Below are 13,110 nucleotides of genomic sequence, written 5' to 3' on the forward strand. Positions count from 1 at the left end.
CAAGTTTTATTTTATTTTTTTCTGTTTTTTTGACTTCTACTTATTATTGTGAATATCAAGATCAATCTCCTTCAATAGCTTGATGGATTTTAAAGTGTTTATTTGATCTAAATAGATGCTATTACACATCTTTGCAGCTATCTTCAATACAATTGCCAATTATTAGAACCTTCTGCCAAATAATTTTCCATAAAGCTTATGCAATTTTTGAAATGAAGGAAATATGAAGATTTATTTTTGAATTGAATGGCTGATTATTTTTAGAACTGCCACTAGTTATTTGTTTGATTTCCTAGAACAATTATTTTGACACTGGGTTTTCTGTGGTAAGGAAAAACTTAATAGTGTTAAAATTGTATGATAAATTCATTGTCAGGCCCTTGCAGCTTGCTGGTATATACTTGCAGTGGATCGGGAACTTACATGTTGGCAAGAAGCATGTAGGCCTGAATATAATTGTACTCAAGAGTATTTATACTGTGGAAATCAATTTGACAGTGGTTTCAGTATTTGGAATGAAACTAGCAGTCAAGTGATTGGTTCTAATTGTTCTGCGACTGTTGGATCTATTGTACCATTCAACTTTGGGATATACACACCACTTCTTCAGTTCAGGCTTGTTGCATCAAGTAACTTCATGGAGAAATATATCTACTGCTTGTGGTGGGGCATACAAAACCTAAGGCGAGTTGCAACCATTAATATGATTTTTCTCTTAACACAATTTTTTAATTCTTTAGATTACCTACAAATTTATTTTCTATTTTTTGAAATCAATAAATTTCCTTTCCATTGTGTGTATTGCTATTTTGTTCTGATATTATTAGTTTACCCTTTCTTTTCTATGTAATGCCGTTTGATTTAACAATAATCTAATTACAAGATTATGGTATATTGACTTCAGATTTAATTGTTCATTTAGTGGCGTGCAATTTTTAACAATTCACAAAAGAAAAATACATATCTATTATGATTAATGTTAAGATTTCTTTGAAGTTCATAAAAGTGCGAGCTAATAATCTTAAAATCCGACTTAGTGTTACATCCCAAATCTTTGCTACATTAAATAATATTCTAGCCGTTGGAAATATTCATGTGAAGTTAGTTGTTTGGTCAATTTCTTGAGAATGATGGTGCATGTGAAATTGGTTTTATTGAGAAAATTGTTGAGATATTTTGATTCATGTGAAATGGAAATTTGATTATTAGTTAATGTATCATGTGGTATGTTAGTTAGCTGGTACGATGAATTCGGAAAAATAACTATCCTAGAAATTTAGAATGATTATGTGATATTTTTATTATTTGAAATTATTGGAATATGTTATTACTTGGAAACATTTCCATTTTGTAGGAGCATCTCGACAAGGGGAAGTGTTGTGAAATTTTGAATTCGGAAGGGGACACCCAAATCCTGTAAGAACCCCAAATAGGCTCTATGCTGATCACTGTTTGTTTCCCTGAGTGTAATGATTGTTTTTTGTTGGTTCTTGAATGTTTCAAGCTGCTTCTGGGTTTTTTTTGAGTTTATAAAAGAGAATACAAATATTGAAACTAATTTACCCAAAATTATAACTCAAATCTAATTATAATGCTGATCGAATTCATTTATTCAGACGGCTCATACAATTTATACAATGTTTATTGTTGGAAGAATACATAAAAAAAACATCAGCATTAATAGTTGAAAAAAACCTGATTTTTGACTCCAAAATGCAAACACGCTGCTGATTACTCCCTCTCTAGGCAGCGCCTATCAAAATCTGCAATATTAAATCTCTGATTTTGAATTTACTGTAGCGCGGTACTGTTCACGGCACTGTTCACGTCACTGTTCACGGGCACTGTTCACGGTACTGTTCACGGCACTGTTCACGTGTACTGTAGCGCACTGTTCACGACACTGTAGCGCACTGTTCACGGTACTGTAGCTGCTGTTATAAATCTGCAAACAGATCCATCCAATTTTCTCCTACTGAAACACAATATTGACTTCTGGATGAAGCCAACTCACAGGCAAAATTCGGGTGATATTTCACACCTTCAAATTGCATCAACCCTGAAGAAACTACGTCCTCCACAGTCTGAATTCTTCTCGAATTTGTAGAAACCCTGGTTTTAAATAATTCTCATAACATGCTCTTGAAGGAAGACAAGGTTTGTTTATAAAGACTCCTCAACTCCAGAATGAGGCTCTACGCTCAATGTGGGATAAAAGAATATAATAATAACATAAAAAATGTTATTACATTAAAACTTAGAAAACCCCTTTTAATTTTCCCATAAGCTTGGACCCACAATTAATTGAAATATGGCCCCCTTTTATGATATCATGACCCTCACTTAAGTTATAATATAAAAACATATTATAACTTAATAATATAAGCTCAAAACCAATAATGTTTATTCTAACTAAATAAACATTAATATCTCCATTATTACTCAACATTTTTGAATGTCGTCTGAACCGGGAGCTAACATGATAGAGCTGCATATGACCATACCCCTTTCCTAAAAATAGCAGGGGTCCACCTTTATAACTCCAAAATTGCTAAAAATAGCCTGACCAAGCCAAACTCATAATAAACAAACTCTGGCAACCCAGAAGTGTACTCTTCTCAGGTCCTTGGAAGATCTCCACACCAAGGTGACCCTCTAACCAATCCTACTAGCCTACGAGGGTCTCTGATAGGCTAATCACAAGCTAAAGTGATGTCTCTAGCTAGAAGGGGACATCACAGTCCACCCTCCCTGAAATTGCTTGTCCTCAAGCAATATCAACTCTGGATGCTGTAAAATCTCCTCGCTCTCCCAAGTAGCATCCTCTACCGGCAAATCCTTCCACTTCACCAAATATTCCCGGATGGTACGTCTCCTCAAGTTCCTTTCTCTGAAATCAATGATAGCCTCCGGAATCAAAACAAGTTTTCCCTCATCATCCAGGGGCGGTAATACTGTAGAAGGCACAATATGATGCCCCAACGCCTTCTTGAGACGTGACACATGAAAAACATTGTGCACCTTGCTCTCTGCCGGTAAGTCTAACTCATAAGCCACCTCTCCCACTTTCCTGATAATCCTAAATGGTCCATAGTATCGTGGCTTAAGTTTCTCGGCACCATTCTTCTTGAGAGTGGATTGACGGTATGGCTGCAACATAAGATACACCATATCTCCAACCTCAAAAGTCCGCTCAGTCCTCTTTTGATCTGCGTATTGCTTCTGCTGATTTTGTGCCTTAGTTATATTATCCTTGAGAGTCTTAACAATGTCTTGACTCTCCTGTAACAAATCACCTGCACTGGGCACTCTACTGTCACTCAAAAGCAGATCCATAAAATTGGGTGCCTCATACCCATACAGGGCCATAAAGGGTGACATCTGAATAGACATGTGATAAGTGGTGTTGTAACAATACTCACAGAGATAAATCCACTTTACCCATGCCTTCTGTTGCCCTGCTATATAATTTCTGAGATATCCCTCCACCCATTTGTTCACTATCTCCGTCTGACCATCTGTCTGAGGGTGGTAGCTAGTACTCGGAGTGAGCTCTGTCGCACACAACCTGAATAACTCCTGCCAAAAGTGACTCATAAACCTGCTATCTCTGTCACTCACAATGCTCCGAGGTAAGCCATGTAATCTGAATATCTCTTTGAAGAACAACTCTGCCACTTGTGTAGCAGTGTATGTAGCAGTGATCGGAAAGAAGTGTGCAAACTTCGTAAGGCGATCCACAACCACATATATACAGTCCCTGCCTTGGGCTCTAGGTAGTCCTGTGATAAAGTCCATAGACAAACACTCCCACTTCCTATCAGGAATCGGAAGTGGCTGCAGTAAACCGGCTGGATAGGAGTGTTCCTGCTTATTCTGCTGGCAAGTGAGACACTCCCTAACATACTGAAGTACTTCTGTTTTGAGCCCCTTCCATGTGAAGCGCTCTCTAATCTGCCGGTAAGTCTTGTAGAAACCAGGATGTCCTGCCATAGGTGAATCATGAAAAGATTTCAGAACCATCCTTCTCACCGCTGATCCTGGGACCAAAAATATTCGCCCTTTGTAAATGATGAGCTCATTCACAAGGGTGTATCTGTTGTCCTGAATAGTCCCATCTATGAATCCAGTTGCCCAAGTATCCTTCGCATACTCTGCAAGGATCAAGTGTCTCCAATCCTCCGATATGTCTGTCAATAAGCTCAAATGGGGCCTACGTGATAAGGCATCAGCAACTACATTCTGCGTCCCCTTAAAATATGTAATATCAAAGTCATAGGACTGTAACTTGCTCACCCACTTTTGTTGCCTATCATTGAGATCTCGCTGCCCTAGAAAATGCTTTAGGCTATTATGGTCGGTTTTGATACAAAATTTGCTACCTACCAAATATTGCCTGAATTTAGCCAAAGCATGCATAATGGCTAACATCTCCTTATCATATATACTGAAGCTCCGCTCTGGCCCTCTCAATTTCCTGCTCTCATAAGCAATAGGGTGCTTCTCCTGCATAAGCACCGCTCCAATGCCCTCTCCGGAAGCATCACAGTGTAGCTCAAAAGGTTTGTTGAAATCTGGTAATGCTAACACTGGACAAGAAGTCATCAACTCCTTAAATTTCTCGAAACACTCCTGTGCCTCAGGAGTCCACAAAAAAGCTCCCTTTCTCATCAAATCTGTTAAGGGTGCTGCATGCCTGGAATATCCATCCACAAACCTCCTGTAGAAACCACATAGTCCCAGAAAGCCCCTCAACTGTGTAAGGTTCACCGGTGAAGGCCACTCCACAATGGCACGAATCTTTTCAGGATCCATGCGTACGCCCTCTGCACTGATGATGTGACCCAAGTACAACAACTCTGTCATGCCCAAATCACACTTCGACTCCTTTGCATACAAGGATTCTCTGCCCAATATATCCAACACCGTGTCAAGGTGAACTAAGTGCTCCTCCCAAGATCTACTATATACCAAGATATCATCGAAGAAGACAAGTACAAATCTCCTCAACTGAAGATGGAAAACCCTATTCATTGTTGCCTGAAAAGTAGCGGGTGCGTTAGTTAGCCCAAATGGCATAACTACAAACTCAAAATGGCCACAATGACATCTGAAGGCTGTCTTCTCAATATCCTGCTCTCTAACTCTGATCTGGTGATAACCTGATCTCAAATCTATCTTTGAGAAGAAGCAAGCTCCATGAAGCTCATCTATCAACTCATCGATCCTGGGAATGGGGTACCTGTTTTTAATTGTCTTCCTATTAAGCACCCTGTAATCAATGCACATCCTCAATGTCCCATCCTTCTTCTTTACTAACACCACTGAAGAAGCAAAAGGAGACTTACTTGGTCTAATGTGGCCCATAGCAAGTAACTCCTTTATGGTTTTCTCAATTTCATCCTTCAACCTCTTCGGATGCCTATAAGGTGTAATCATGATGGGCTTAGCCCCCTCCTCTAACTCAATGATGTGCTCAATACCCCTGTCTGGTGGTCTACCTGGTGGAATGTCACTAAACACCTTAGAGTGTTTAACTCTAAGCTTCTGAATATCAGGAGGATATTCAATCTTCTGCTGTCCCTCCTGTGATGGCATTAACATGCACTCTGCTGCCCATTCTACCTGATTATGTCGAATCAATCTAGCCATCCTCCGAAAAGAGACCATCCTGAGATCACTATCCCTAATTGCCTTAAGGATATGTGTCTTCCCATTCACTTTAAACCTCATCTCCATCTCCTTGAGGTTAAGAGTGAACTCACCAATATCGTGCAACCAACTCATCCCAAGAACTATATCTGTATCTCCCATAGGCACAACATAGAAATCTGCCTTAAAGTCATAATTATTAACTTTCAATGGGAGTCTAGTGATCTTACGATCACAATTGAGAACATAGCCATCCGCTACCCTCACTCTAATTCCCCCAAACTCCTCTGTTTGTATGCCACGCTTCTCCACCATCCTAGCATCGATGAAATTATGAGTGGCACCTGTATCAACCAAAGTTATAACTCGCTGTCCAGCAAGTACTCCTCTCATCCGGAATGATCCTTCTTGCTTAATACTAGTGAGACGAGCTTCCCTAAGTTGCCCATCTCCTTCCCCATCCTTGGACTCCATTTCAAACAAGTTTTCAGCCTTGTCTTCCTCTTTTCCACCATCCATTTCCTCTATATCAGACTGCTGATCTGAATTATCTGATTCTGATTCCTCATAGTATGCCCACATAACTCTGTTAGCTTTTCCCTTTGGCCTAAGAGGACAATCATGGTTTGCATCATAGGGTCCCTTACAGTAGAAACATAATTTTTTCTTCCTCAAATCATTTAATGTTTCCCTGTCAAAAGGTGCTGGAGTTTTATCTTTAGAATCATTTTTAAAATCAGTCCTCTCTGGTTTTTTATAAAATGGTTTGTTATCCTTACTAGAAGATGCTCCTTTGCACTGAAATTTGTTTGTTAGGACTGCATGTTCCATACTTCTTGCCTTTTTCATCGCTTCCTGTAAAGAAATAGGATCAAATGCCTTTATCCACCCTCTCAGTGGTTCGGATAGGCCCTCAATGAAAAGAACTATCAATCTATGCTCTGAAATGTTTGGCACCATCACGGCCAACCGCTGAAATTCACCAATGAAATACTCCAAGTTGCCTGTTTGTTTCAACTGTGCTAAGTCCCGGAAGTAAATCTCTGGATCTTTCTTATCAAATCTTTCAACCAACTTATCCACGAAGTCCTGGTACTCTGTCACCTGGTTATGCTGAAGTGTTACCATACCATGGTACCACCAATCATGTGCTACTCCCTCCAAATGCAAGGTGGCATATTTGATAGCTTCAATCTCTGTCATTGGCCTCAGTGCCAAAAATGTGTCAAGCTTATGAATCCAAGCTTGAGCTGTCATCTTACCACTCCCATCAAATGTAGGCATAGTAAGCTTGCCTGTAGCCCTCTTCAGCTCACTATTTTGACCTCTAGGCCTCCTATCCTGTCTGAGTGACCTGTAATGCTCTCTCCTCTGATTAACAAAGCGTTCAAAGGTCATCCTCTCCCGAACCTGTGGAGCTAATAATTCCCATTCATCATTTGCAGCCATGAGTGCATCTGCAAATACGGGGTCTCCTGCCGCCTCCTCTGTCGGAGCTTCTTCTGGCTCCTCCGGAACAAATGTAGGGCGTGTAGGCCTATCAGCTGTTCTAGAATGGGTCCGTTGTGGTCTCTGATTACCTGTAGCACTCCTGTTATCTCCCTGTACTCCCTGTTCCCCATTCTGTCTAACAGGTGGGTTCATCCTTTCTACCATAGTAGTGAGTGCCTGTAATGCCTGTGTCATCTGCTGCTGCCCTGTAACCATTGCACGAAAGAATTCTCTGGTATCCTGATCATCATTATTCCTCCTGTTTCTAGGTGGACTACCATCATACCTCTCTTCCATATTTCCTGTTTCCTGTAGCTGTTCTCTGTCAATCAAAGCTCTCCTGCGGGTATAGTACCTGTGTGGTCCAATTTCCAGTGGCTGCATATGACTCCCAAACTCTCAGGATGGCAGGAACTAGGCTCTGATACCACTGTAAGAACCCCAAATAGGCTCTATGCTGATCACTGTTTGTTTCCCTGAGTGTAATGATTGTTTTTTGTTGGTTCTTGAATGTTTCAAGCTGCTTCTGGGTTTTTTTTGAGTTTATAAAAGAGAATACAAATATTGAAACTAATTTACCCAAAATTATAACTCAAATCTAATTATAATGCTGATCGAATTCATTTATTCAGACGGCTCATACAATTTATACAATGTTTATTGTTGGAAGAATACATAAAAAAAACATCAGCATTAATAGTTGAAAAAAACCTGATTTTTGACTCCAAAATGCAAACACGCTGCTGATTACTCCCTCTCTAGGCAGCGCCTATCAAAATCTGCAATATTAAATCTCTGATTTTGAATTTACTGTAGCGCGGTACTGTTCACGGCACTGTTCACGTCACTGTTCACGGGCACTGTTCACGGTACTGTTCACGGCACTGTTCACGTGTACTGTAGCGCACTGTTCACGACACTGTAGCGCACTGTTCACGGTACTGTAGCTGCTGTTATAAATCTGCAAACAGATCCATCCAATTTTCTCCTACTGAAACACAATATTGACTTCTGGATGAAGCCAACTCACAGGCAAAATTCGGGTGATATTTCACACCTTCAAATTGCATCAACCCTGAAGAAACTACGTCCTCCACAGTCTGAATTCTTCTCGAATTTGTAGAAACCCTGGTTTTAAATAATTCTCATAACATGCTCTTGAAGGAAGACAAGGTTTGTTTATAAAGACTCCTCAACTCCAGAATGAGGCTCTACGCTCAATGTGGGATAAAAGAATATAATAATAACATAAAAAATGTTATTACATTAAAACTTAGAAAACCCCTTTTAATTTTCCCATAAGCTTGGACCCACAATTAATTGAAATATGGCCCCCTTTTATGATATCATGACCCTCACTTAAGTTATAATATAAAAACATATTATAACTTAATAATATAAGCTCAAAACCAATAATGTTTATTCTAACTAAATAAACATTAATATCTCCATTATTACTCAACATTTTTGAATGTCGTCTGAACCGGGAGCTAACATGATAGAGCTGCATATGACCATACCCCTTTCCTAAAAATAGCAGGGGTCCACCTTTATAACTCCAAAATTGCTAAAAATAGCCTGACCAAGCCAAACTCATAATAAACAAACTCTGGCAACCCAGAAGTGTACTCTTCTCAGGTCCTTGGAAGATCTCCACACCAAGGTGACCCTCTAACCAATCCTACTAGCCTACGAGGGTCTCTGATAGGCTAATCACAAGCTAAAGTGATGTCTCTAGCTAGAAGGGGACATCACAAATCCACCACCAAACCAACAGGTATGAACTTAACCACCTAGACCAAGAACTAAAGCGGCTAGGCAAGCAAGAAAGTACAAGGATTGCCATGAGCTATTCAGAGAAACAAACAAAAACATTATAAAGAACTTAAGTAATAATATCACCTTCATTGTGTATGATCTCTATTTACCATGCAAGCTATCATGTCTTAGTATAATAATATCACGTGTATACTCATAATTGGGAGGGTATGAAATATGTACATATGTATACACATATATGTATATATATGTAAGCGAAATTTATCATTAGTGTATACATATATATATATGTATGTGTGTGTGTGTGTGTGTGTATACCTACATATCATATTACTTAGGCAAGCTTGAAAATATGAGAAGTCACATTATTATACTAAGATGTGTTAGATGTGTTTTTGCTACCCTTGCTTTTATATTTCCTTGACGTGGCTATGTTGATTTATTAATTGCTTGATCAACCTTATTGTATTTTGTATCCGCCACCTTATGGCATCAAGCTATCATTTTTGTATGGTTATTTCTTTTTCAAATTTTTAAAATATCTTGCAATGTTCTTGCCACCTCAATCTTGGTCTAACCAAACCAATGCAAGAGGTCATTTTTCATCTTAGCTGATACTTGTTCTCTATTTATGTTCTCTGATCATGTCGCGGAGACACATCTTGTCTATCTCTTTGCACAGTTATCCTAAGCATTACAAATATCTTCTTTTAAGAAGAATGGAATCGAGAAACTCAAACCTCAATTTTATGGACCATATAAAGTAACCAGAAAAATTGGAGAAGTAGCCTATCAGGTAGTGTTACCTAGTAACAGTCAAATTCACAACATATTCCATTTATCCAGACTCAAAAAGGTTTTAGGCCAACAGGTAGCACCCTGTGGAGAACTTCTCTCACTATATGATGAAGGACAGCTTAGGTTGGAACCATAAATAATTTTGGATACTAGAGAAAAGGCACTGAGAAGTAGAAATGCAAGAGAGTTCCTATTCAAATGCAACAAATTGCCAGATGAAGACGCCACATGGGGAAAAAAGGAAATCCTCAAATTGCTTGAGGAGAAGCAAAATTGAGATGGAGGACTGTGATAGCCCTCGTAATATGTAATGAATGTAATCTCCTATACAAGAAATTTTATATTTTACAATAATCATAATACTTAGTGACTCCCATTTATAAATGAATGAACACTCATAGACTGACACCAATTAGATAGCAAAACAAACAATTATTGGGTGATCAAAGTAAAATCCAGTTAAGTCTTCCCAACAGAGGTATTGCATATAGCTTCCAATGAGAGCTAATATTCTTAGAGATCAGGTGAACTTGGGCAAGAGACATTAGAGTAAATGTCTATGTCTCTTGTAAGAGGACATTCATAATAGGATGTTGGAATTCCTATGTAGGATTCCAGAGAGGAGATTTACAAAGAGAATCCCTTAGAGGCAATATATATTGTAGTAGTCAAACATATGCATATGTCAGAGACAAGAGACTTGGTAGAGGTGGGATCTCTACCAAATAATTAATCAGAGATCTTGAAAGAGGCCTTAGGAAGATGCTCTTTATATGACAATTGCCTAATCTGGATGCAATTGTCACTAGAGAGTTAGGCAATTTGAGAAGAACTTCTAAGGGATTAGGAAGGATTAGACGGGATAGCATTTATACAATTATTTCAATATTTCTAATGTAATCTTATACATATGTTATCTATTATACTAACGAATTGTTGCAGGTTCCAGCATTCCATTCAGGATCCAGAGAAGGCTCATTATGTTTGCAGTGATTGTAACCAATTTGTCTACTAATCTACAGATTTGGGGCTAGTGTTTTGCCATTGGTTGCATAAAGTTCTTCAAAACTAAAGATCACACTTAGTGGTCGAGGTTTTCAATTTTCTTTACTTATGATGCCCTAAAATGCTTATAAGAGCTGTGATTTGGAGTACACTATCAAGATTATTTCATGTTTTTCCCCAAGACGAAATTACTTCCTTTAGTTTTGACATTTCACTTCCGATTTTGGATCAGGTATGCGCATTTATTTCTTGTTGCAAATTGTTTTTATCTTCTACTTTATTTTCAGTGAAGTTTTATTCTTCATTCTCAATGCCTAGGGTTTTCTTTTATTGTTTTATTTTGGTTATCTTATTTTTATCTCCATTTTTTTTTTGCAGATTTGTGTATAGGGTTTTTGGCATTGAAAGTTGAATTTTGTTACAATAACAAAAATTCTTCGCAAAAGTTGAATGCAAGTTCTTCCCAATAGACAATGCACTTTTTTCCCAAAATAAGAGGTTCCCAAAGTTTGATCTCCCCCACTTACAATCGGACTTCAAAACACTTGCAATCGAGATTCTAAAATGTGAGATTAAGTATATCTCATGCAAAAAAATGAAAGCTTTTCCCTACTTGTAGTAGGGGTTTTAAGTCCAAAGTGCGAGCAAAATTTATTCCCTATTGCACGTTAATCAGATTTCAAAATCCAACTATTTAATGTACGGGGTAAATAGTTTAATGCATACAGACAATAGACAAGAACATGTAACACAACAGTACTCTTTTTATTATTCGCATATATTCCCAAGAGATTACATAGTGCTTACCATGATCATTACAATGATCTTGGATGGTGTACATATACTTTCTGAAGGGGTCCGTCGGCTACATAACAAGAACCTTCCCAAAGGGATCCGTCGGCTACATAACAAGAACCTTTCAGAAGGGACTCATCGACCCTTAACATATTACAGCTCGAAAAGAGCTTGTAATCCTCCATCTACCAGTAGAAAAGGCTGTTCATCGAATCCAAATCATCATCCGTCGATCCACCTTCCAACCGTAGGACTCCTTCCTCATTGTGTTCCGATCTTTGCTTTCCTTCATCCTCTTTTTCAAAATCAGATGATACAGCTTCTTCCTCCACCATTTGTGTGTAAATCAATAATCAATTTTTGTCCTTTACTTTCCAGTGATACTGTATTTTTCTTCCAGTCATGCTTGACCTTTGCTTGTATGAGCCATCCACGGCCCAAGAATGGCGTCATATCCTCTCCTCTTCAATGGGATGACGAGGAAGTCGAGCAGGAACAGTTGTGTTCCGATAGTCACTAGTTGTGCCATCAGGACTCCGAACGGTTTGATCCTGTGTTGGTCCGTCATGAGCAATTGGAAGGTTGGTGGCCTCAGCGTAGGTTTTCCTAACTTTTTCCAGGTATCTTTTGGTAGAACGTTTACCCTTGATCCTCTGTCCACAATTGTGTCTATCAGAACAATTCCCAGAATTCCCATCTCGACAACCATCGCATGTTGTCCGTATGTGAGGGCTAATAGCATTGGGTCCTTTGCACTTGCTCCGCTTTCCCTCTCTCTTCCATCCACTTTACTTGCTCCACTTTCCTTTTCCCTTCCGTGATTCTCTTAGTAATTTAGCAGTCGGGGCTATGTTCGTGAGTGCCGATCAGAGTTGAGGCATTGTGAGCAGCAGATTGTTTATTTTGACTGGTACTTCAGTTTGTAATATCTGCCATATGATGTTCTGTTTCGCGCAGTTGCTTGCTGAGGTACTAGTAGTGTCCTTCAAATGTGCTTAATCCGCCTGCGTTGCTTTCTCAATTTCCGCCCGCGCTTCTTCCAATCTCTTCTTTTTTTTCGTTGGGTCGGGTTACAGGTTTGCCTATTTTCATGTGATTGCCAAAACCTCCTCTTCGTCCGTTCCAATGGTGATCAAATTCACTCCTGATTTCGAGCACTTGGCATCTTCATGATCTCCCAGACCACACCATCTGCATAACAACTTTGGTGCGTTTGCTGATGTACAGTTTCGGGCAAAGTGGCCCCACAAATTGCATGCTCGGCATTGAACCATCGGGCGGCCATTCAAATTGTACTGAATTCGGCTGCAACTCCCATTATTATTGTTGGCATTGTTGTTGTTTTGCCCTCGTCTATTATTTCTGTACCCACCCAAAGTGGCACCCTCATTATTGGTGTTTCCGCTTCCTCCTGATGTGGAAGCCTCTTGGGTCAAGAGCACTTGTTGAGGTCCTCTTGTTTTCATATTGAATGAGCATTCTGTTATGGAATGTCTCATAATTTGGCAGATCTTGCAAAATTGGTTCTTTGGACAGGATCCCTTCATGTGACCTTCTGTCTTGCATTTGGTACACCATAGTTTGTTTCCC

The 13,110-nt window shown here is 39.2% G+C and overlaps 1 protein-coding gene across 3 annotated transcripts in view; it reads left to right on the forward strand.

The window, feature by feature from the left end:
• LOC149559147 (putative cyclic nucleotide-gated ion channel 5) overlaps nucleotides 1-13,110 on the forward strand; it is a 275,019-nt gene that overhangs the window by 180,663 nt on the left and 81,246 nt on the right. For all 3 annotated transcript variants that reach the window (XM_089833067.1, XM_089833066.1, XM_089833068.1), the window contains one exon: nucleotides 377-684. In XM_089833067.1, coding sequence (XP_089689193.1) covers nucleotides 377-684 — 308 coding nt within the window. The remainder of the gene's footprint in view (nucleotides 1-376; nucleotides 685-13,110) is intronic.

Source organism: Cupressus sempervirens, chromosome 5, assembly GCF_028749045.1.
Source record: "Cupressus sempervirens isolate cs-2001-9-10 chromosome 5, ASM2874904v1, whole genome shotgun sequence".
NCBI lineage: Eukaryota > Viridiplantae > Streptophyta > Pinopsida > Cupressales > Cupressaceae > Cupressus > Cupressus sempervirens.